General features: G+C 37.1%; 1 protein-coding gene across 2 annotated transcripts in view; it reads right to left on the bottom strand.

Moving 5' to 3' along the window:
- Nucleotides 1–1,936: 1,936 nt before the first annotated feature.
- Nucleotides 1,937–25,860, bottom strand: part of TFEC (transcription factor EC) — a 91,518-nt gene continuing 67,594 nt past the window's right edge. Inside the window, exons 4-8 of one of the 2 annotated variants that reach the window (XM_010413823.4) lie at nt 19,218–19,332; nt 18,293–18,349; nt 14,036–14,111; nt 5,730–5,877; nt 1,937–4,820 (exon numbers count right to left, since the gene is read on the bottom strand). In XM_010413823.4, coding sequence (XP_010412125.2) covers nt 4,440–4,820; nt 5,730–5,877; nt 14,036–14,111; nt 18,293–18,349; nt 19,218–19,332 — 777 coding nt within the window. In that variant the 3' untranslated portion in view covers nt 1,937–4,439. The remainder of the gene's footprint in view (nt 4,821–5,729; nt 5,878–14,035; nt 14,112–18,292; nt 18,350–19,217; nt 19,333–25,860) is intronic. The other variant, XM_019279767.3, reaches the window with a different exon arrangement.

Raw genomic sequence — 25,860 nt, 5'->3', positions numbered from 1 at the left:
TATATTCATGTGATAAACATAAAATGCTAGCAAATATAAAATGTAATTGTAAAAAGATTGCATGTATAGTGTGCAATAAAGTACATTCTGTCTGCATACAATGACTTAGAAAACAAGATACTGTATGATTAACAATGAAAAATAACAATTATTATAAAAATATTCTACAGTCTCATAACAGCAATGTAAATGCCTTTACTTATCTAAGAGACTTAACATAATTTTAAATTACAATAATTTTACATCCTCCATTCATATATACAACTCTATTAAATTCAGAAAGTATTATAATATCAATGTTCTTATTAAGATTATGCAACTGAATTATATTTAGTTATTTTATTATATAAAGCAACTGTGTTCCTGTTTGTTAAAACTGTTTGCTTTTCTGGAGCTTTTCACACTATCCACACTATGCACAATGAAATAATTTAGTTTTCTGTTCTTAGTATAGCATCTATATCCATGTCATGAATTAAACAGGATGTTAATATTTCAACTCCCTTTCCTTTTGTGTAATTATCAGTCTGCTGTTTTGTGGACTCTCTAGGACTATGTCCACCAGCTTTGAACGGCTGCTACTGAAAACATCTGGACAAAAATACATCTTGACAAAAAGAGTCAGTTCTCCTACCCCCTGCCCTGCTTGAGGTCAAGATCTGTAAGACTTTAAATTCATCTCTAGGCCTAGAGCACATTGTGCATCTTTTTCATGAGATTTCACTAAACAGATTTCTGCTGGAAATAGCTAAAAAGTGTATTTTGCTTGCACCACATTTCAGCCCAACAAAACAGCAAAGAAATTCTACCTCACAGAAGATGTCAGGATTTGTCCCTGTAGTCATGAAATCCCTTTCCTCTGCAGAAGTTGGTAGGACCGGACTTGACTCTGCCCTAGAAGTCCTCTCAGCTTCACAGCAGTGTCTCCAAGCCTGGAGTGGGTGAGGGAGTGTTTACTCCAGAAAGTCTGGGTTGTGACTACCAGCACACACATCTCCTAAATACCTTCAGTAGCACCTATTAATCCCCTGAATGTCCTAGACTGGTTTTGCAGTCTGTACCACCATTTAATTTCAAGGATGAAGCTGTAATCCAGGTTATAATTATTAGATGAAATACTAATTATGATGACTTCCTACTAGAAAAAGTGTTGGTGAAATACCACTGCCATTAAAAACACTTAGGAGTATTGATGCATTTAGTGTTTTGGGCAAGGAGGCTGGGGGTTTTGTGTGAAGGAAGAGAGCTTGAATATTTTTAATACAGTGCCTTGCAAAAAGAGCCTTGACTATCTTATGTTAAGTTTCTCATGCAAGAAGAGAGAGAAAAATTCTGGTGCTTTAGACTGAAGCAATTGTCAAAAGAACGAAAATCAACTTTAAAAAATTTAATGGATGCACTATAATGTTTTTTTAGAACAGTGCTTATAAAAGTGATGAAATTCAGGATGTTATTTAAAATCAGTATAGTTCAGAAGTATAATCTAACTCACATGTAAAAGTTCAATGGGAAAATCATGTAATACATTCATATTTAATTTCTTTTTCTCCATTATGAGCAATCCACACTGGTGTATTTAAAACTAATGCAGTAGAAACTGCAGTACAAGGACAAATGGCATTTGATATCAACCAAATAACCCTTCCTTTCATCAACTGAAATGGACAATACTCATACTATGCTAGACATAATATGGGCATAAATGCTACTTTTAATTCATTATGTTTTGTATTCAGGTGTCAGTATTAGGAATTGTCTTCGTCAAAACTAGGAAAAAGTTGCTCCTCTTTTAATTAATCCAATTAAAATGGCAGTCAGTTCTATATCCAGTTATCTTTGGTTAATACTTGTTTGTCTTTCTGATGTGTTACAAAAACAAAAAAACCAACCAAACAAAAAATAAAATTGAAAAGCTAAACCAAAAAAACCAAACAAATAAAAAGACAAACAAACAAAAACACCAAAACAAAACAAAATACCAGAACCCTGTCTGTTGCTTTTATTTTTATCCATGAAGTGGGAGTGTATCAAAGCCCCTTCTAATGGTCAGGTCTGTTCTTACAGGTCAGTTTACATCCAAGTAGTTTGCACAGACTCATAGAAAACCTTGATATTCCTAAAAGCATAAATATTCTTGTGAAATAGGACACACCATCATCTTTCATAGCCATCTGGGTGTGATTTATTATCCAGCTGCTAATTTTCCAATTATGAAACTATCGTGACACTGTTGGGGTTGGTCAGGCACGTGCTGTGGCCTGAGAGGAACACAAACCTCACAAAGACTGTTAGGAGGGCCCAGGTACCAATAACAGAAGAGGCAATAGTAAGAAACGATTGCTCTGGCTTTGGATAATATGTTTTTAAAAAATTAAAATATGCATGCAAACAGTAATCCACTTTAATCTCTTCTTACTATTTCCAATACTGTGACACTTCTGGAGTGAGGCAGGCTCAGTGATAGCAAAATTAATACACACTTTTGAAACATATTTTGAATCATTACAGAACTCCTGTAGTGGTTTCAGCTGGGGTAGAATTAATTTTCTTCACAGTGACTAGTATGGGGCTGTGTTTTGGATTTGTGCTGAACACAGTGTTGATAATAGCTGGTTTTGTTGTTGCTGAGCAGGGCTTACACAGAGACAAGGCCTTTTCTGCTTTTCATGCTGCCACACTGGCAAGGAAGTTGGGGATACATGGGAGGCTGGGAGGAGACACAGCTGGGACAGGTGACCCAAACCGACCCAGGGGACATTCCAGACATTCCATATGCTATGTGTATAAAGTGGAGGGAAGAAGGAGGAAGAAGCAACATTTGGAGTGTTGGTGTTTGATATCCCAAGTCACCACCATGTGATGGGGCTCTGCTCTCCTGGAGATGGCTGAACACTTGCCTGCCCATGGGAACCAGTGACTTAATTCCTTGTTTTGCTTTGCTTGTGTGCACAGCTTTTGCTTTCCCTGTTAAACTGTCCTTATCTGAACCCATCAGTCTTCCAGGTTTTACTCTTCCAATTCTCTCCCCAACCTCTCTGGCCAGGCAGTGACCAAGAGGCTATGTGAGACTTGGTGGCTGCCTGGGGTTAAACCACAATGGCTCCCTAATGAGATCTTTTGGCTTTGATTGAAGAAGACCTATGAAGAACCTGTTCCAGTTTATTTTGCCGTGTTTTAATATTGCAATTAGAATGATTGCACTTAATGTTCTTCAGGGACATACATCGCTCTCCAGAATTTCACTATGTGTACAAGCGAGTTTTCCAAATGCCCCCTCCTAGCAAGCTAGTTATGAGAGCTAGTGCCTCACATCAATGTTTCTGAGCATCCCCTTCGGTTTGACTAGTCTTCCTTTCCAGCTTTTCTGTAGTGAGTCCAAAGTCAAATTTGAAATTAAATCCTCATTGTTTAGAGTGTATGCAATGAGAATCTTATCATTTCCCTCTGCTTTCAAATGGATCAAAAGCACATGTATGGACAGAGTCCCTTTGGAAAAACCTCACTCTGCTGTCAAAGGATGCTGAAAGTGTCATCCAGCAGCCCGGTGTTGTATCTCTGAATTCCAATTTCGTCCACATAAGAAAGGACACAGTTTCAATATTCTTGGAATAAGCACCTGACATAGTACTGTTACAAGTACTGCTTGTTCTAAATTGTGCTAATTGTAACATGGAGTGTCTGTGCTGTCTCGTATATCCACACAGTCTTTCTGCTGCAATGCTGTATCTTTTTCTATCTGAGTTCATTTGAGTCACTGTTGCTACGTTAGTTTTCATTTTTCTTCTGTGTCATTAAAATATATATTAAAAAGAGCGTTCTTTTTCTACAAATGAAATTTTAAAAACTAATGACATTCCATGGAAAGCTTAATGGATTTTCTCCTTTTAAAGAGAAATCTACACTTCATGCTTACTTGTGTGAAAGCATTACCATTCTGGCTTTTTCAGATTTTAAAAACTGTAACATCTCTGCAGTTCCAAGCTTAAATAGTTCTCTCTTGCTTCACATTTTGTAGAATTTTTTGTTATAAAAAAATAAAAAAAATTAGCAAATTACTAAAACTCATATTTGCAGCAGAGAAAAGTGTAAGCAGATTGAAAAGAGTTTGAATACAGTTTTGCAACATGGGTATTCCTTTTGTGGTAACAGTTTTCTTAGTACTGTAAAAAGTCATGGAATGATAGTAAAAATATTCCCAGTGAAGAGAGATTTGTGCAAATGCCAGCTGTGAACAGATGGTGAATATGGGGCAGCGTGGTATGAGTTCATGTCCATTTATTTTCCTGTGAAGTAAGGGCTCATTGAAAACCTTGTCATGTAATAATTGATTTTCACAGTGTCTTTCCTTATAAGTATCTAAAATAAGAATAAACACCATGCTTACGTTCAACTCAGTCTTTTAACAAGTGGTTTAGAGAAGTATGAGACCCTTTCTGCTTTTATAAATCATCTCCATCATCTGTGCTAAAGCTGCTTCTCCTGCTGCTCTCCTTTGAGGCAGCTGGGGATGTGGAGGACAAGAGTGGGTCTGTTCCAAATGGTGACACTGTGTCATCCAATAAAATTTCCTCTAGACATTGTTCTTCTTTTAGAGCTGCGCTGAAGGACAAATCCGTGAAGTGTGAAAGTGGATCAGAAAAGCCTGTAGATCCATCGCAGACATCAGAATTTTGTCCATGTACCAGAGGCATTTGTTGAGAGTAGTCTACAGAGTTCTCCTCTGGATAAGACTGTTGTTTGATGACCTGTGCAGCTGAATCGACAGCAGTGAGTGAAGACATGATTGGAAGACCATGTGCACGTGCCTGGATCTCCAGTTCCTAGCATTTCAAACAAAATTAATTAAACAATTTTAAAAGAGAAAACAGTCTCTTCAAAACAATTGCAGAAAATATACAAATCATGCATGAAAATTTATTATACCTGCTGCCCAGTTGTGAGATTAAATTTTAAAATATTAATTTTTTAATCTAAGAAAATTAGCCACTCAAGTGTTTTTACATCCCCTTCTGTCATTAAGCAACTATTCTACAGGAACAGAAGAGATAGGACAGCCTCTCTAAAACCACTGCATACTGAATCCAATGAAGGTAGCAGAAAAATGTTGCAACTTGATAGTTCATTATAAAACTGTTATCCAGAGAAACAGAAGATTCTTTACTTGATAATGCTTATGTTATACAGATATATGTGTAAATCAACATACATAAGATGATCGATTTTATGTCTATCCAGCTATTTATCCATCCCATTTCCATAGGTGTGTGCCTATATTAGAATATTGCTTATCAAGCCATGAAGGGCTATATTCTGCCTCTTCATGTCAAAAGTAGATATAACATAATACCAGGGAGTGTAATGCATTAAACAGCTTGAAAGGGAAAATTAAAATACTGAGGGAACTTTGTGGCCAGTATTGATTTTTGGCTGCAGGAATATACTTATTTCCTTTTGTTTTGTCTTTCTTTGTTTCTAACACATGCATAATGAAACTGTTTGTACAAATACTTATTACTTTTCCACAAATTACTTTATGTAAGGTATAATTATCAAAGAAATTTCCTAGAAATCTAAAGAATACCCCCTCCCCAATATACACAGAAATAAATAGGAAAAGTAAATTTATTTTTAATAAATGTCATTTGAGAAAAAATTATATAGATTAACAAAATTTGATGAGGGATAAGTTCTGAGAAAGCTTTGTAGTTCGTGGCAACATTTATACAAACCTGAATTCGGAGTAGAAGTCTTCTGTTAGCGTGCTCTAATTTCTTCTGCCTGTGTTCTAATTCTCTGGCTCTCTGTTGTTCTTTTTGTAGCCACTTGATGTACTCCACCGATGCTTTTAAAATAGTTCCTTTGTTCCAGCGCATATCACTGCAGAATGTAGAGATAACCTTTTCACAATTGTGCATGTCAGCAGAATTCATAAGAACTTACAAAATCCTTTACATTAATATGAAATAATGATTTACATGACTATTATTCACTCTTAGATATTATTGCTTCTGAATGGAAATTTTAATAGAATAGTTAAGAAGCCCTTATATAGTAAAATTAATCCCAGAATGAAAATAAGTGTCAAAAGAAAGTAATAAAGTGACTTTTTGTGGGAGAGCTAAATGCAATATCATGATTCTACCATTACAGTTTTTATATTTTTAGTGAAAATTGCTTTTATTATTAACTCTAAGATTAAAATCTATGTGCAGTATTTCTGCATTAATGAACTAGGAAACATACATTACTGAGGACTTAAGCCTAAATTTTTAAAGATCATTTTGAATATACTACTCCTTTTACCTGACTTACTAATGAGGTTGCTTTTATGCTTGCAGAGAAAAAAATGATCTGTGCTGAATGCCACTCCTCAGTGATGACAGATCAGAAAAATCACACTTTCATAACCATCATGACTAGGGAATGACAAAAATCATGTTCAAAAATCTTGAAACAATATAAAAACCAAGTTAAAATTTACAGCTACATGCAGACCCCAAGTCAAAATAAAAGCTTTGCAAAAAAAATCGGATTAAATCTGCCCATCATTCAGGAAATCATGGTTTGACCTCCAGCTTACAAGCGGCCTTACTAGCAACAAAACACTTGTTCAAATGAATCTGTCCAAAGACTTTCATGTACCCATTTATCAACTTTTCATGTATTCCTTTAAGTAAGGTCTTGGAACAAGAATGAATTTTGTTTCAAATGTTTAATTTCTAATAAATTTCAGTATTTTATGATACAGGATGGGTTCACTGCATTAAATATACCGATATTTGGCTTTATCCAAACTATTCACTTCACTGCAAGATTGCTTAGGCTGAGCAGAAGGTTGGCAGAGCTTCTGGTCCCATAACACAACCCTGAGAAAGAAAAGCTATTTAAACGACTAAGAATCTGATGTTGGGAGGGACAAGCATTTTTTCAATACCTATTCCAAAAACATGTATTTGCACACTGCCATTTTTGGAGCCAAAAGAAATATAAATTATACTCCAGGCTATTATCACTTTGTTCATATCTCCATAAAATTCATCACTAAGATTCACAGAATCATAGAATATGCCGAGTTGGAAAGCACCCATCAGGATTAGTGAGTCCAACTCCTGGCTCTGCACAGGACGCCTCAAGAATCACACCATGTGCCTGAGAGTATTGTCCAAACACTTCTTGAACTCTGTCAGCCTTGGTGCTGTGACCACTTCCCTAGAGAGCCTGTTTCCAGGGCTCAACTACCCACTGGGTGAAAACCTTTTCCTGATATCCAACCTGAACCTCCCCCAACTCAGTCTCATGTCATTTCCTTGAGTCCTGCCACTGGTCACACGAGTGAAGAGATTGGTCCCTTCCCCTCCAGTTCCCCTCATGAGGCTAAGCACCATCAGATATTTCTGCAGTTATTTTTCTTCTGAATGTATAGTGAAAAAACCAGGCAGGTACAGGATTTAGGGACCTAGACCACCCAGCTTTTCCTGATGCTTTACTAGGCATAAAACCTTATGGAGCTGATAACTTTAAGACACTAAGAAGAATACATAAAATTATTTGTGATAAAGCATCACAGTGTTTAACCATACTGTAGAATTCAGAAAATTTGCTAGAGATTTGAGGGTAACATTTTTTTGATCCAAGAGTGCTCAAATGCAAATGTCTGTTCTCTCTGGGCAGCACACAAACTGTGGAGCTTCCCTCCTCTCTATGCTGCAGGCCAGGAATGCAGAGCTTTTGGGATTAGAAAGTGAGGAGGTCAGAGAGAAAATAATTGTTGTCTACAACCCTACTGTCTACAAAGCCAGAACATAATTGGGTATGTATTCTGATTTAGACATTGGCTGGCCAAAAAAGCCAGAACAGAGGTGGGACTGGGAGCCAAGAGAAGAATACATCTCCCTCATCATGGCTGAATCATCTCTTGGAAGCTCCTCTGCCTTCTCCTTCCTGTCCCTGTACTTCTTGACCAGGTGGGAGGACAGAACAGTTTCCTGCCAGCATCCCATGGGCTCCCTCCTAGGAGAGGACTTTCTCCTTTCAAGTGCAAACTCATGTTCAAACTGTAAAGGTTAAGGAAGATTTCTGTATGCATAATGCATTGTTTCTGGGCAAATCTTTGACTGCCATCACCATGTAGAAGTTTAATTTTCTTCAGACCTCTTTGGAAAGTTAGGTAAAATACTGAGAGGTCCCTGTTTATGACTAAATTGCAGTGGAGTTTGAAAGGCAGTAAAGTGTCTGTCTGCCTATGCTACAGCACTCATGAATAAAGAAGCTAAATAAAATAAATAAAGTTAGAAGGACAGAAACTTTTCAAACTGGGATTCTCCACTCCCATCTAGGATATGAGCTATATGTGCTATATGGAGAAACACAATCCTGCTCAACAAGGAGGTTAGTCTCTAATAAGTACTAAACACAAAACTAAGACAGGTTTGAGCTGATGGTCAGAACCTAAAGATATAGCACTATGAAATTAGAAACAAATCCATAGCTGGAAAAATTGAAATAATTGAAGAAATGTAACAACAGCAGGAAAATTTGAATGTATCACATATTTAGAAAACATTTCATAGTGTTTTCACAAAAAATTTCATGTCAGTTATGAAATTTTATGAATTCAAAATCAGAAAAAATTATTTTTGGTTGATTTTTCTGATTGACATATGAGTAAGTCATACATTCATGACTGTATTTGGAATATTTTTTGATGAAATTAATTCATGTTGCACTTAATTGTTACACTTTATATCACCTTGTGATATGGCTTACTTTTAGTTCCTGTTTCCTTGATAGTTTTAGTTTTTATTTTATGGTAATGATTTTTTTTCATTGTTTTAAATAAATCTTCACTGGAAGATTAATTGCTGGATTCAAACTGCAAGAGAGATGGACCTGGTCAGCTTTTGTATGAGATACATAAGGATAGATATCTCTCGTGGCAATATTTACAGATCTGAGAGGCAAAACTGTAATGAAGAACTAGGATAAAAATGCAGTGGTTACTATTACTATTCAAGAGACTGTTCTTTAAGCAGTGTACACATGTGTGTGTGTGTGTCTGTGCTTATGTGTGTGTCCCCCATGTTGCTTCTACATCTCTTCTCATACGTGCATATACTGGTTAGTGTCTTATTAAATGAGGAATATTGAAGTTAAACCTTCCAGTGTCTGAAGGCAACACAGCAAAGGAACAGCTGGTGACCTTAGAAGTCAATGTGTATTTCACTTTGTGTGCCTCTTTACCAGGATGTAAAGAAAATACTGAACGTGTCTGTGCTGATTATGCATCACAGGCATTCTTCATTCATTCTAGCCCAGAGCACCACACAGCAGTCACAGGACAGTGCTGTGGAGCAACAGAGGCTCTATGCAGATGTGCAGAGCAGCAATGCAACTGGTGAGGATGCAGGCAAATTTGGGCTGGTAAAGGTGAGATTCCTGCATAGCAATAGTATGAAGTGCATCTAGCTCTGCATATCAGGCCGGCAAGAAGATTCGTCTATGATGGGAAGAAAAAACCTCAGCATTTGAAAATGGATTAACTCAAAGCACAACAAGTGCATAAGAAGAACTCAGAAATTCTCCAATAAGTTATTGGGTTTCTGTTGTTTCTCTGAAAACAATGGTTTCTAAATTGGTTGTAAATAAAACTATCTCAGAAGTTATAAACATGTCACTAGGAACTTGTAGTTTTTGCTTTTTAGAGATATATAGATTGTGCTTATATATAATAGAGATAAAAATTACAATGAAAAGGCCTACAAACCCATTTGAGAAACCTTAAAAATTCAGGAATCGCTGGCAGTCGTTACTCATATAATTGGAAACTTCTTTATAAAAACAGACAAAATACTTGCATTTTTAACTGTTTTGATCCTACAAACTTAGATATAGATCTACTGATCTTCAGATATGGCAGGAATTCTTTTCTTCACTTTGATCTTTCAGTTCTATTAATTTGATTCTTGTTTGGCCTTTTTTTTTTTTTTTTTTTTGGTTTGGCTTTTGTTTTCCTTAGTCTTGATTTTTATTAAATGCATGTATGGCACCATCCTGTAAATACTGAAATACATGGGAAATTTTACATCCAAACCAAGTCATTTGAGAGCAGTAAGACGTTTTGCAGGTCTGGTCATCAGAAATGGCCTCTGCAAAGAATTACTTCTTTGTTCCTGTGTGTCCATATGGTAAAGTAATTTGAACTTTTTAGCAACTACAGATGTGTTAGTGAGTTTAATTAACAGAGGTCTACCAAAAATAACAAGATTCACATACAAATTAAAAAAAAATAAGTGAAAAACATGTTTTATTAGTCTCTGCATCCTGTCTCCTCCTAACTTTAACACCTGAATTTCTCTACAAAACTCAAATGCCCAGAACAAAACATATAACTCTCATCAAGTTAAGTTTCCCATTTTGGAGAAACGAAACATAGAAAGAGACTGATCTTCATCTCATTTCCATTAATTTAACTTTATTGAAGTCAAAGGATCTTTACTAGTTTACAGAAGTTGAACTCCTGTAGGAAGGATAAGAGCATCTGGTCATCTAAGATTAGATCTAATTAACAAAAGCAGTGTTTGAGAGAGTGTGATAGTTACAGAGCTTGCCAGAGACAGGTCAGTTACTAGTAACAAATGCATTTGCAAAGCTGAAACTGCGTTTGCAGACCACCTCTTTCCCTGTTTCTTAGAAATTAAAGAAATTTACTCAAAGAAATAGTTAGAAGGACTTTGTACTTGTTTTGAGGACTTGCACAATTTTGAATTGTATTATTCTGAAAGAGGCAGCAAGTTTCCACTTTATAATAGCACGAGTGTACACAAGGTTTTCCTTTGCAAGAAATGTGTCTGTGCTGGCTGCTAGAGGGTCTGACCACAGACACTAGAGAGGTCAGGCACAGGTAGATGCAGAGAGTAGAAAGGAGAGAGTGAGAACAAGCCGCTGCTTCTGCCCAAATTCTCAGCAGTTCTCTCAACATCCCATTTCTGTAATATGACTAGAATTCCTGAAGGAAGGGGCTTTTTCTTGTTTAGCTTCCTGGCAATTCAAGTCCAACTACATTAAACTGTTCTTGTGTAGGCATTCCCAGGCTCCATCACAATAAGAAATCCTGTTAACCATGTAAAAGGTGGATTCAGAAAGGTTGAACACAAGTGGAAAGGTGGGTATAATTAAAGGAGCAGGTTATGAGATTTTCAGCAAAATATGACAGAGTATTTTTGGCATTTTTAAAATTCTATTTTTGAATTATTCTGTAAAACTGATTTGCATTTCTGAATCATCTAGCACTTGGATATCTAAGCATTGAAGATTAAACAAAAGAGTCATAGTTCTTTGTAACTTATCTTCATTTTCTAATGCTGATGAAGTGAACTTAGAACACCCATTCATTTATGTAATGTAATCCACACTTTTCATCATTAAATTAGAAAAAAAAAAAATACATGGAAAGAATAGGGGTTTAATCCAGTCAAAAGAAAGTCCCTGTGGAAGCTCTGCAGGAGCCAAACAAGTTCACTACATAACTAACAAAACAAAAGTGAAATAAAAACCCCACACAGCACTTCTAAGAAATATAAATCACAAAAGGTTTCCAAGTGGCACAAAAAATGTCCTTTTCTATTTCTGATTCTGAATGTAATCTTCTTGAAGCAAGACATCTGGGACAGGCATGCTAACCACAATGGCTTAGTTATAGTAGTATTTGCTCTTCAATGCAGAGGCTGATTTTCTTCACCGTCCTTAGTCTAAGTATCAGTAAGCTTTCTCCTTTTACAGCTAAGTTTCCACTATAAGAAGAATCTTCTAAAATCAATATGAGGCAAAAATGCTATGTGTGATAAAATGTTACAGATGAAGTATTGTAAGCCATGATAAATATCTTTCTTTCAAAGGAGAGGGGGCAGATTGGGGGCACAGTAATGTGTTATGAAGTAAAAAGCAAGAACTGCAAGATAGAATAAAGATACTGAGTTATGATTTGGCAAAACAAGACCATACCAAAAAGTAATAATAATTTTGATCTACTAAGCCAACAAAACATGTTCAAATTAGTCTATTTCCACCTAAAAATACAAATACAAAAAAAAAGGTGCTTACACTTCTTTGAATAAATTTATCCTTGCACTAAGCTATAGCAAAATCATCTTGCAATCTGCTTTTTCAAAAGCCCTGCACATTCTGGTGCCTTTTTTTCTTAGCACCAATTTAAAAGCTTTTCAGTAGGCCTGCTTTCCAAAGGAGTACTGATTATCAGCCTTTTGAAGACAGCAGTCTTCAGAATGTGAGATACTTAAGTTCACCTTGTGCTTTTGTAAACATAAACCACTCTGGGTCTGGTCACGCTGCTGAGCTCAGTCATGGGTTTGCAAACTAAAACAAGTAAAGGCAATGACTTCAAAATCTATACCTGAAACATTTTCATCAGGCAGCAACACCAAGATCTGAGGATAAAGTCCACCATCCGCTTACTGGAGCAAAACTGCAGGTCCAGGTAAATAATTTTAAGAATAGCTTAAATGATTGCTCTAGATATTACAGTTTTGATTAAGTTCACAACGTAAGCCTGAATCCAGACCAAAACATACAAGTGAAACACCTATATAGGCAATCAAAAAGTGCAACTGGAATTTGTACCCCATGCCAATCTCTAATTGCAGTGTAACCTATTGCTATTTTTGCTTTATAGCTGCAAACCAACAGTGCCATCCACTGTTTTTCTGAGAAATCTTTCAATTACTTGCCCAAATAGTATTGGATACTGAAACATGCACCAGCAAAATTAAAACACTTGTATCACTTTCTGCTTGCAACAAATCACATGGCCAAAACTTTATTTAGGTATTTAAAGTGCTTTTTATTTTAACTCAGCTGTAACACCTAATTCCATATTAATAATAAAAACATGCCCATTTACCCAATATTTTGTGAATGCTTATAGAAGGAGCTGAGTTTGTGAATTCTCTAAATGGATGCAGTATGTTAACTTTCTCTCTGGTGACTTCACTCCAAGTAAAGCCAACCTTGTACTTATGTAAGTCTCACACAGTTTTATATTGTTGCAGAAATCCTTAATGTAAGCAAATTTTCTTAATCCTAAGGTAAAAAAAGCTGAAATATCAATAGGTGTTTTCATTTGAAGTATCATGCAAGTTTGTATGCAAATGATGCAAATGATAAAGACAAAATCTGTATAATCAACTTTATGCAAGTGACAATCATACTGGTATATTGTCTTAAGTTTTCCCTGAGTGACAAGAGAAATCTAAGGCTAAAGTTCAGCATTAAAAATCACTCTGAATTGTTATTACTAATCCTGCAATGGGCTTTTCTACAAGGCAGTTTCCTTCCTGTTGATGACAAATATAAGCTTTAAGGGAATGCGCACATAGTTCAAGCAATATGCATTTTGTGTTTCTTTAAGTATATGCATTAGTATAAAATGATATTATTATAGCAATTATAGCAATTATTACTTTTATCCTTGCATTTTAGGACTTGTGCTTTCCCTGCACTGAGTTGAGGACTTCTGAAAAATGCTCAGTCTACAGACTCTTAAATTGTTTTTTTTTTTTCCTTTAGTCAAAGGGCAGACAGTGACAATGTAAATTTTGTGTTATCCCACTAGAGGGCCATGGCAAGAGCTGAAAGCATCACTACTTCCTTCTCCAGAGACACCACACAATTGTGCTCAGGGACAGAGAGATGGACTTTCTGTTGTTTGGCTTATCTTTTCCTTTTTTCTTCTTTTTCCTTTTGTTTGGGTTTACTTTGTTTGTTTGTTTTCCCTTGAAGTGGTAGCCTCTCTTAAACACCCTGAAATTGCTTTCATATTATTATGTTTTCACATAAGTTTTTCCAAGGCACTAAAAATCTGTCAAAGGTTTGCTACTTCAACAGCCTGATCTGAGCCAGTGACCTGTCATAGAAGAATTTTGTATCCCATTACTTAATCTTATAGCCAGTATATGCAACTGTCTCTTTTCTCCTGTATTTATACTGTAAATATTATTATAGGAAAGACAGTTGAACTCACGGGTCATTAGACTTGGGGATGAGTGTGCCAAGCTCCTTGATTCGGTAATTAATATTATACCTTCTTCTTCTCTCAACTGTTAAAAAGAAACGGTTACTATTTTTATGGTGAAATATTTTTGGAGAAATTCAACATAAAACGTTTTAATTAGTTAAAAACAAGTTAGTCAATATACAGAAAATGTCTTCCTCAAATAGCAGTCCCAACATGAGCTCCTACTCTGTCTCTGACTTATTCTCCAGACAAACTCCATGATTAATACCTTCTGTATCTTACCTTACCTATAGGTTTTTCCCCAATTTAAAATTAGATTTCCAGAGAATAAATAGTCACATATTGTCTAAATGTGAGTTAACACTTCTTTTTTACTGATGTTAATATATTCTTTCTCTACCATGCTCCCACAGAACAGAGATTTCAGCTTAGTGGAGTTTTGCTGGTGACTTCAACAGGGATACAAGACAATTCATTCAGCAGTTGATATTTTGGCAGAATTGCTGTTACAGAACACAGGTAACAGCTTTATTATCCCTTATTTATAATTACTAGCATTTAAAACCACAGAGAGCACATGATTACAACCATATCCTGTCATGGAAACAGAGCAAGATTATGTCCCAGTAACACTTTGTCCCCAGTACGTCTGTTTCCTTTGGTGACAGACAGCACAAACATATTTACGATAATTTTTAAAGCAGAGAGAAAACTAAAAAAAACCCCATGGTTTAAACAATGAAATCTATTTTCTGGATTTAAATTTATGCTTCTCCTAAGACAAGCTATGTAGGTTATCTTTGTTTACTTTGTGGTTTAGTTAGAAGGAAAAAAGAGAAAATAAATGTCTTCAAATTAGTACCCCCTCTCTGTGCTCTCAGTTCACTTTACCAGCATTGTACTGGTATCCAGTCTGGTGTATGTGATCCTTCAGAAACTTTACATTTTCTTAGTGGATAGGTGCAGAGGACATCTCATTGGTTTGGGGAATTAATGGTATATAATTTTGACACAGAAAGTGTTTTTAGTGAGAATGTAGTCCCACTGGGGTACTGCTGGCTATCAGAGACTGGTGTTCTACTGGTGTGAACTCATGCTTTTGTCCACTCCCTCCACTTTAACTCAATCCAAATCTTGCTGAATAAGCAGGAGTCAGCTTTGGTCCATCACTAACATCACACTGAGCTCTTTCTCTTCGCCTTCGCATCTTGGAAGACCTTACCTTGGGCTCAATATGCTAAGGCCACTGTTCTCTGTCAGACCAGCCCTGGCCAGCCTAGAACATGGGCAGAATGGATACATGTTCCAAGTTTGGAGATGTTCACTTTAAGTCTAATGTCCTAATTTTGAATGTTAATACAAAAAGGTTGGTAGAGCTAAGTTGTAAGTGTTCAGTCAAGGGCATCCTGGTGGGTCTTCCAAGGCTGACTTAAATATTCTCAGTCATATGAGCATGTTGCTTTCAGTCTCAGCCCCACCACCTGGATCACTTTTAGTCTTCTTCTTCCTGTGTATAAAAGTGTTTTCTTCCAGTCTGTGTAGGCTCCTAGGTTTATGCAGCAGTCAGTTACTTCTTCCCTAGCAGATTCAAGCTCTGGGAACAGCCTGAGTGTTTTCATTTACTCTGATTAAGTACTCTACCTTGGTGGGATGTATTATCTTGTCTTGCTTTCTATAGAAACAGGAATTTCACTCAACAAATTAAAACATCTCAGATTTTTTCCATCATGATTCACATATTCAGAAGACGGGGTTATAATCCTCCTAAGTGTACTGCTTAGTGAGCCCCCACATCCCATTGGAATGAATGTGCAGGATCTTGTAGGAGAGCACTGTACAAAAACACATAGCAACTGAAAAATTTAAAAGATATATTTCAGTTGTGTTGGCAAAATTATGGCATGGCAAACAAAATTGAAGAATGTGCTTAACTGTACTGTCCTACAGCATAATAGCTGTTGTTTAATCAATATTTATATTGTGGAAAACTCTGTAAGACATTCATCAAAAAGCAGTCAACTAAGCATTTGCTATGAAGACAAAGAAAAAATTATGTGGACGCTTACAGAATTCTTTTTTCTTTGTATTTTTCTTTTTCCTGAAAAAAAACTTCCATTGGTTGTGTTAATGAGTTAGGGGGGATATTTTTAAGCTTGGAAACATGTTTCAACAGAACTTTCCTGATGTATGTCTGTAACCTTTCCAGAGATATCCTGAGTTATCAGTAATATGTCAAGCATCAAATATAAACATAAGACAAATCAGAAAATGATTTTTCAAACTGCGTGGACAGGATGATGACATAACCCCAGGATGAAGAAAAAAACCCCAAAGTCAAAAAAAATTAAATAATGTTTTAAACTCTGCTACATGAAGGGGTTCCATTTCTTAAATCTAAATCCCTTTTCATGGTTTCATCCAATATACAACCTTTCAAAAGGAACTTTTTTCAGTACTTTCATTCCTTCTTGTTATGAGAATGTACAAGAACATTTCTGTAAAATTTAGACCTTAATTTGACCTGCAAATTGAATTTTTGTATGATTCCAATCAACTTCCAAAAACTGATTTTTCAGACCATCACTAAGAAACCTGATCCTCATAAAAGAGCAAATCACACAGATAAAGCCTTTATAGGCAACGCATTATTATGACCAAGCCTTTAGATAGTAGAGCTATCTCCAGAGAGACTTTGAGCTCTGTAGTATACACCTGGAGCTAAGCCAAAACAGATGCTGCCTGTCTGCAGTGGGATCTTTATGGTCTTCAGTTTAGTTGCCAGTGGTGAGGGAAAATTCTCAGACATTTCTTCTGTGATCAGGAAGGACTCTGATAAGCCAAAGCAAACAATGGAGGCAATAGTAAGGCCTGCCATTCCTGATGTACATATGAGCCTCTCTTTCCCCTTGTAGCTCCAGATAACTCCTACCCACCCCCTTTCCCATCCAGCAAAACTCCCCATTTCTGCCCTAACAAGACAGACAGCAGCTGCATTGGCATTTCAGAGATTACGTGCTAGCAACATGTCTAAGAATCTTCATGGTCTGTCTGTAATCCACAAAAAAATCACAGACGAACATAAGGATGACTTCTGGAAATTCTGAGTAGCAGAAGATTGTCCACAGTCAATGCTAGCACATTGTGCCAGTGGATGTATACTTTTGGGTGTGTAATTTCATGCAAAGGAAGCCATAAACCCCTCTATGGAATACTGGAATAGCCAGAGAAGCAAGATAGAAATAAGAGAATAAAGATGCAAAATAGTGGCTATTAACTAATTACCAATTTAGTTTTAAATTCATAGAATCATAGAGTATCTCAAGTTGTAAGTGATTCATAAGAATCATTGAATCCAACTACCATACTATTTCTGTTGGAAGAACTGCAAAGGAGAACTTGGAAGTGTACCTTCTGTACTCAACACTTTCCAAAAAGAATCTTCAGGCTTTTTGTTTCAAATTATGCTTTAGAGGGAAAAATTGTGTAATTTTATAGGCAATTTTCTTCCAGTAATGAAACAGATTTTTTTCTATTCTATATAAACCAAAATGGTTTTTTTATTTTTATAAGTCTAATACTTAGACACTGAACTATGAATTTCACTATGTTCCAAGACTATTTATGTTCCAAGACTATTCTTCTAGAACCAACATGCCATCTGTACATAGCTGCACTGCTGTCCATAATGGAAACAGAACTGTATATCGGGTGACAGAGGTTACAGGGCTTGTGTGGCAGAGTCCTGCACTGATCTCCTTTGGTGAGATACAATTTCCATAACTTTAAGAGCTAAACAACCACTTAGAAATTGTCTGATAGCATATGCATTCTTTTTTCCTTCCCCATCACCCATAAAGAAGTACAGCCTCTTGCTTGGGTGCTTCAATAAATATGGTGTGAAGACTGGATTTTCACTGTTGTTTTTCCTCATAATCTGCCTCCTTTCTTGTCTGCTTTGCACTGTAATTCTTAGAGAAAACATCAAGTAAAGTGTGCTACTGTAAAAAAAAAAATAGCAGGAGATGATATGGAAATAAATTAATTGCAATATGCAAAGTATTTTGAAAGACAAAAGTCAGTGACAGAAGTTGATTTCAAGAAAGAAAGCTTTGTGGTTGGCTGTGTTTGCAGTCTGAGTTCAATTTGATTAGCCTGCTAACATGTTGATCTAGAAGAAGAGCAGAGATGTGGTAGCTAATGTATAATGGTTTTGCATTCTCTATACATTCCATTTAATGAGATGGAAGATGAACATATACTTACTGAGATTGTGGTTATCCTTTTTTTGTCTCTCCTTTGCCATTGCTCTTGTATCTGCTTCTGACAGAAAGTAACATTTATTAAAATAGTCCTTAAAATGCAATTCCCATACTTCTTTCATCTTTTGAAAATGGCCTCGTATCCCAAAGACCAGACTTCCAGTACTTTTACTACATTACTATTTTTATTATTAAAGCAGATCATAGGCAAATCTATATTCTACCAGTACTAAATTTTTACCAAGTCTGGCAGGTTGCTTAAGATTTTTTTATTGCACTTTTTTTTAAATTTAAGAATGTAGAAATGCTGTGGAGGAGTATTTTTTTTCTCCAATTTCCTGTATTTTACATCAGGATAAAACTTACAATACACTAAGGTGAATATGGATTTTTTATATCCCATAATGCAAGAGTTAATCAGATTTGTAAGATATTGAATAAACTCACTGTTTCCTCTGAGCAACACTAATAAACTGTACATGATTTTTAGCATTCTTTGGATTAATTGAATGTAACTTTTAAAGTTCTTAATCCACTAATATAGCTTTACGTTGAATAGGCTTATTGTTAAGTTTTAAAAGAACTATTTGTTCTAACCTGGAACAAATTTAATGGATGATAATTTATTTATACTGTTGGCCAGGAGCCAACATTTAGAATAATATAATGTTTTCTAAAATACAAGGTTTTTTTAGAAACATGATGTTCATAAAAACAGGGGGCAAACATGGTTTCTGAATTGCTAAAGAGAAGTACAGAAAGAAAACATTTCTCCTTGATCTTTGTTCTTTTCCTTAAATGAAACTACAAACTGAAAATTCTCAGGAATTTAATTATGGACATCTTTTTCATGGATAAGATTTATTCAACTTTTAAGAGACCCACCATCACTTATGCAGTTATATGCCAAAATCTCAGAGTTCTTTTACCTGTTAGCTCCCTTTTTACTGGTAGAATAGCTGGGCAAGAGGCATTTGTGAGACCCATATTAGCTGGTGCCATTCCCTGGTCACTGTTATATATATCCAAAATGCTGCTAGATAGCTTGAGGGGTAGGGAAGGAAAGAAGAATAAGAAAAAAAATTAAAAAACGTTAAAGACTTCAAAGATCAAAAAAGCAAAACAACATGCATGCAAGGAGCAAACATCTTTGGATATGAGTCTGGTGTTCTTTAGGAGGAGTACACGTACATATAAAGGGAAAGTTTACTGTTACACAATATTAAGTAAAATTGAAAGCAAAGGGTCAGCGTCTGCCATTTTTCCACAGGTGCCGTTTGTGTGGGTTTCAGATCTACAGTGATGGCAAGATATGGGCCCCAGTTTCTATTTTCCAATTGCTTCTACACCATATTTTCTAAATCCAGGGTTGCCATGACTGCACTTCAAATATTCATTAGGTTGAAAGCCGAAATAACCTCGCTGATTTTGACCGTACTCACCAGTACGTTTTTTAACCACAACTCTAAACTCTGAATTGGTACTTCATATGGGGCCTGGTTTAGCAGTACAAAGATTCAGGGACCTAGTTACATGTAACAGTTAAAATTAGAGTGGACAGAATATCAGAGAAAATGCTTTGAGGAAAGGAACTGTATTGTTGTCAGGATAGACCAGATAACCTGATGGATTTAACATGCATAACATATAACCATGTATATCAGTATCCTTATTACCTTAAAAAATACCATATACTATTATTTAAATAAACCCATAGAATGCACCCAAAGAAAAGTAAGGCTAAAGTATGTGGATTTCAGGTAATTGCGCAAATATTACCTTTACTTGGATAACTTTACATTTATGAAATAACTGTAAAATATGTAAAAGTTTACTGAAGAACACTTCAGGCTTTGCTCAGTTTCTATGACCCTATGATCAGCCTTTCAGCACTGATCCTTTGCAGTAAGAGAAAAACTTTTTTATCATGCATATAAAATTTGTACTAACATCTTTGGGGTTTTTTTTGTGGCCAACACACAAGGACTCATAAACTGAGTTTGGGTCCACATGGCCAAAATAACAGAAAAAAAAAAAAAAAAAACAAAAGAAATCAAAAGAAAAACACCAAAAACCCCAAAAGGATTAAAAAGTGGGTGAAAAAATGTGGATAAAACCCTGACCTGAGACAGAAAAGCATGAAGGGAAATTAGGAGTTATTTAAGAAAATTGTTTTTCATGGACAAGAAAATGTGTTTTTACAGATTTGCCCTGCACCTATGGGTCCTGAAACAACTCCGAATTTTCCAGGCAGGTCACCAAGACACCAATTGTTGGTCTGCTGGGAACCAGCTTTTTTCAGGCTCTTGTAATTTCTCTTTTTGTAGAGACTGTGAGCTTCACCACAAGTTACTTTGAATGGAGACAACTTTCCCAATTACTTGCTCAGTGTGAAATTGTTCCATGGCAGTGCTTCCTATATTTTATGTTAAATCTGAAAGTTTTAAATTGGTTTTATTTTTAAATAATGATTTTATTAAATTAACTAATAACTTTACTAGATCATCTGAGAAACTATTTTGAGTTAAATTCTCCCAGTTCTATTGCATACAGTGAAATGAAACAATCAGAATTCTTTTCGAACACACGTAAATAACATGCTCATCTTTAAAGTAGAGCTTTATTACTTAGGAAAACTGACAATTCTTGAATACCATTAGAAATCACAACACCAAGTCAGTTTTGAAAATCTGCTTACACATTTGATCTCTCAAGGAAAATACTTTTTAAAAGAATGTTTGGAATTCAAATGAGTATTACTCAGAACAAGCCATGTTTAATATGCAGGATTTGAATGCTAAGAGCATTCTCACGTTAAGTACCTTTGTTTCATTCGAGGGATAAACTGACAAGTACTACAGAATTCACTGCAGTTTTACTTTTGCATTTTCTTTGTTCCAGTGATAGGATAACTACATTACAAGAGTGAACTCAGATTAGCTCTAGTCATATTTAATTACTTCCTACATTCATGTAAATGAATTTGGCTCATTGAAACTATATGAAAACAGAATGACATAAAAAATGAGAGTCAATGTGACTCCTACACTCCTACATGTCCAAGTTCCAGTGGACTTTGGTAAGGCTGTTATATTATTTAGGCTACTGTTTTTGTGAAATGCTAGGAGATAGTAATGACTAAAAATTATATAATCTAATAAATAATCTAATAAATGAGAAATACATATCTGGCATACTTTACATATTTCACACAGCTTTGTACATAAGTGCCGCCAGTTTCATGAAAATTATTGAAATCTTCAATTTAGCAGATTGTCAATGCCATTAATGAAAAAAACAGGCTTGTAAACCACAGTTTGACACAAACATGAGATACTTAATTGATTACTTCTAAATTTCAAGCAGAAACTCACATTTATCCTTGCAAGGTAGTTAAATTTCTATAGCCTATTCACAAAGGTGTGAATTTAAATGACAGTGTCCAAATCCAAGAGAAAAGTTCATGAATGGCCAATTTAGCTGGCAAGGAAAACATAATACCAATACACTTCAAAGTTCAAAACCATGTGATGGTTCAAAAGAGAATGAGTAAATTCAACTTAAAACCACAGGTAGACATTTCAGTTGAATCCAATAACACAGCTGGTGAAGGCAATTCTATGTAACTGCTGCCATTGTCCAGAGTGATAAGACTTCATGTACTTCCTTCCATCACTAGAACCACTGGGGCAGTGGCTGCAAGCATCTGTCCGTGATCTATATCTGACTACGTTAATACTTTCATCAAGCAGCAAAAGGTATGAAACATCACAGAATCATAGAATACCCTGAGTTGGAAGGGACAGACATGGATCATCAAAGTACAACTCCTAGCCCTGCACAGGACAACCCCAAGAATCACACCATGTGCCCAAGAGCATTTTCCAAACACTTCTTGAACCCTGGCAGGCTTGATGCTTTGACCACTTCCCTGGGAGCCTGTTCCAGTGACCAACTCTGGGTGAAGAATCATTTCCTGATATCCAACCTAAACCTCCCCTGACAACTTCAGGCCATTCCCTTGCATCTTGCCACTGGTCACCACAGAGAAGAGATCAGTGTGTGACCCTCTTCTTCCCCTCATAAGGGAATTGTAGACTGTGATGAGCCTCCCCCCTGCCCCCAGTCTGAACTGACTAAGTGACCTCAGTCACTTCTCATATGGCTTCCCTTCTGGAGTCTTCACCATCTCTGGGGCCCTCCTTTGGACACTCTCTTGTAGCTTTATATCTTCCCAAACCTGACCAGAATATTCACGGTGAGGCCACCCCAATGCAGAGCAGAGAGGAACAATCCCCTCCCTTGCCTGGCTGGTGATGCTGGGCCAATCCCCCAGGACAGGGGTGGCCCTCCTGGCTGCCAGGGCACTGATGACTCATATTTAACTTGCGATAAACCAGGACTCCAAGGTCCCCTTCTGTGGTGCTGCTTTCCAGCATCTCATTCACAGTCGGTCTGTACATTCACGACTGCCCCATCCAGGTGAAGAATCCAAGACTTGTCTTTGTTAAACTTCATTCAGTTTAACAAAGTGACTGTCCAGCCCTCTAAATTGTCTAATTCTCTTTGCAGAGCCTCTCTGTCAAATGTCCCATATCATCCTTGTTTCTTGCAGATGCTTTCCAGCATTCTTCCCCTTGTCATTTCACATTTTTTATCAGCCAAAAGGAAAAGAGAATCACTTGTTCATCATATGGAGATGATGAAAATCAAGCCCAAACCCAAGTCATTTAACTACTGATGACTACAATCCTATCATCTGACTAATTAGAAGGATTCACATAAACACTACTCCAGAAGGGATGGGCAGGGAAGAAGAGACAGTGGGGTAGCTCTGTATTTTAGAAAGTGTTTTGATTGTCTAGAGCTTAATGATGGTGATGATAAGGTTGAGTGTTTATGGGTAAGAATAAGGGAGAAGGCCAGCGAGGCAGTTCTCGTAGTTGGACTTTTTATAGACCACCCAACCAGGATGAAGAGGCAACTGAAATATCCTATAAGCAAGCAGCTGAGAGAAATCTTGCAACTGCTGCGCGAAAAGATGAGCCAGTGAGGAAGACTGGCCTGGCTGAACAGAGAGCTTTGGCTGGAACTGAGGGAAAAAAGGACGGTACAAGTAGAGCCAGGCAATTTAAGAGGACACCAATGATGCTGTGAGATTATCCAGGGAGAAAATTAGAAGGGTCCTGTCTCGGTTTTGAAAGACAGGTGTCTGCTAAGGAAGGCAGAAGCCCCCCTTGAAGTGGCAGATATAACCCCTTTTCCCTCCAAGTTATTATATTTTGAAATCAAGGGCCTTTAGGCAAAGATGTGGGAAATAGGAATAACAGTTCTTTACTCTATATATATATATGTATATAACCAGTCAAACAAAACAACAACAACTATGGCAGTAACAGCAATCACAAACCCAGCGCCAGCCTTCTCGGCTGTCGGGCCTTTTCCCCTCGGGTGCAGTTTTGCTCACAGCCGGCAGGGGCGCTGGCGGCTCCCGGTGAGCAGGGCAGGTGCGATGGTTCCCCCGCGGCTGCAGGGGGCGCTCCGGAGCGAGCTCGGGAAACACGCGGCGCCGGTGCCCTGGGATCCCGGGAAGGATGGAACAAAGGCTTCACAAACCGCTGGGCAGTTGATCCCGGGCTCTCAGGAACAGCAGGCTGGAACGGCAGGGACGAACGCAAATCCCGGGTGGCAGACGAGATGTATCCAGATGGGAGAACCCCACGGAGGCCCAGGCAGGCAGGGCGAGCAGGGCTACAGCGTAGCGAAAGCTCGAAGCAGCAGCGGAGCAGGGCAGCCACAGCTCGGTCTCCAGCAGGGCAGGGAAAGCGGCATTTGGGGTCCCGGCGTTGTTTCCAGCAGGAAGAAAGAACGGCCAAAAAGAAAGAAGCAGCAGCTCCTTTCTCTGCAGCTTCTCTCTCCGGACGCTCAGAGCGAACTGCCCCCACACCCAGGTGTAGACAAAAGAGTAGCCAGGCCCGCCCCACTTCCCTTTTTTCCTTTCTTAAGTACAGCTATTTGTCCCCTAGCAACATGCATATGGGAGAAAATTCCTTTAACAGGAAAAAAAAACTAAGACTAAACTAAAACCCCAGCAGGTCCAAACATAGTTAGAACTTTATCTAGCCGCTGCTGTAAAAGACAATGAAAAGTGTTTCTATAAATAAATCAGCAACAAAAGGAGGGATAAGGAGCATCTCCATGTTGGTACTGGATGTGGGAGAAAACACAGTGACAAAGGATGAGGAAAAAGGCTTAAGTATATAATGCCCTCTTTATCTCAGTCTTTAATAGTAATACTACTTGTTCTTTGGGTGCCCAGTCACCTGACCAGGGAGACAGAGCAGAATGAAGACCTCACAAGGGAAATGGTCAGTGGCCTGCTATACCACTCAGACACACACAGGTTCATGAGGCCAGATGGGACGCACCTGAGGGCCCTGAGGGAGCTGGCAGAAGAGCTCACTGAGCCACCTTTAGTCATTTACCAGAAGTCCTGACTAACTGAGAGGGTCACAGTTGACTGGAGCAAATGTGACGCCTGTCTACAAGATGGGCCAGAAGGAGGATGGAGGAACTACAGGCCTGTCATCTTGACCCCTTGACAAGAAATGTTGCAGAAAGTTAGTGCCAATTGCACTATCAACTGTCTCTTTCTTCTGTAAATTTAGTACAAATCTCAGTTATAGGTCAATGACCACTATGACAGATAAGTGTCTTTGTGGATACGGCCACTGGTGGTCTCCATTTGACACACTGTCTTCTTTCCCAGTTAGTCAGTATAAAAAATCTGCTATGAATTAGTGTGCAAGGAATAATTTTCAGTGTCAGGATTCAGGATCAGGAGAAGAAATAGAGGGTGATTAATCTGACCTCTTTTGGACACTTAGAATGAACTGAATAATCTCTGTTTCTTACTCTTGACTCTGTAGAAAGTTTGGGGTGAATGTTGCAGGCCTCCCATGTGTGCCTTCTCAGGAAACCTCACTGGGCTCCTCATGTGAAAATTTTCAAATAAACTCTTATTTTAAAAATCATGTAAGAAGGACTTCCTTTAAAATTAATCAAAATTCTGATTACCAGGGAGTTTTTAAAAATACAGTCAAAAATATATCAAAATATTTTGTTGAAACTCTCTACCTTAATTTGATCTGCATTGATATCAAGCATAGAAAATCCCAAGGAATTTCCTTGCTAACGTTGCTGAACACTAAGAGCCGTCTTAGAGTAGAAATTGGCCGATTTTGATACAACATGAGGAAACATGCTATTTTTGTCTGACAAAGAAGGAAGTTCTTTTAGAAATGTAGACATATGTAAGTAACTAATTTTCAAATTATAAAATCAAAATATGTAGCACAATATATTATAGGAATTGTGAGTAAAAATACATGTAGCTGTTTGCATGTGTACCAAAACTCCATACATCATAATGCGATTTATTGTTTATAGTGCCATTTAAGCAGGGAAAGTTTTTGCAGTACTGAGGCTTCAAATAGCTTCCAGTCTTACATAAAAGGATATACATATATATATATATACACACACACACATAATTCCACAAAAATTTAATGC

This window comes from Corvus cornix, chromosome 1A, assembly GCF_000738735.6.
Source record: "Corvus cornix cornix isolate S_Up_H32 chromosome 1A, ASM73873v5, whole genome shotgun sequence".
Classification (NCBI taxonomy): domain Eukaryota; kingdom Metazoa; phylum Chordata; class Aves; order Passeriformes; family Corvidae; genus Corvus; species Corvus cornix.
The sequence above is the reverse complement of the archived record's forward strand: the minus strand, read 5'-3'. Positions and strand labels throughout refer to the sequence as shown.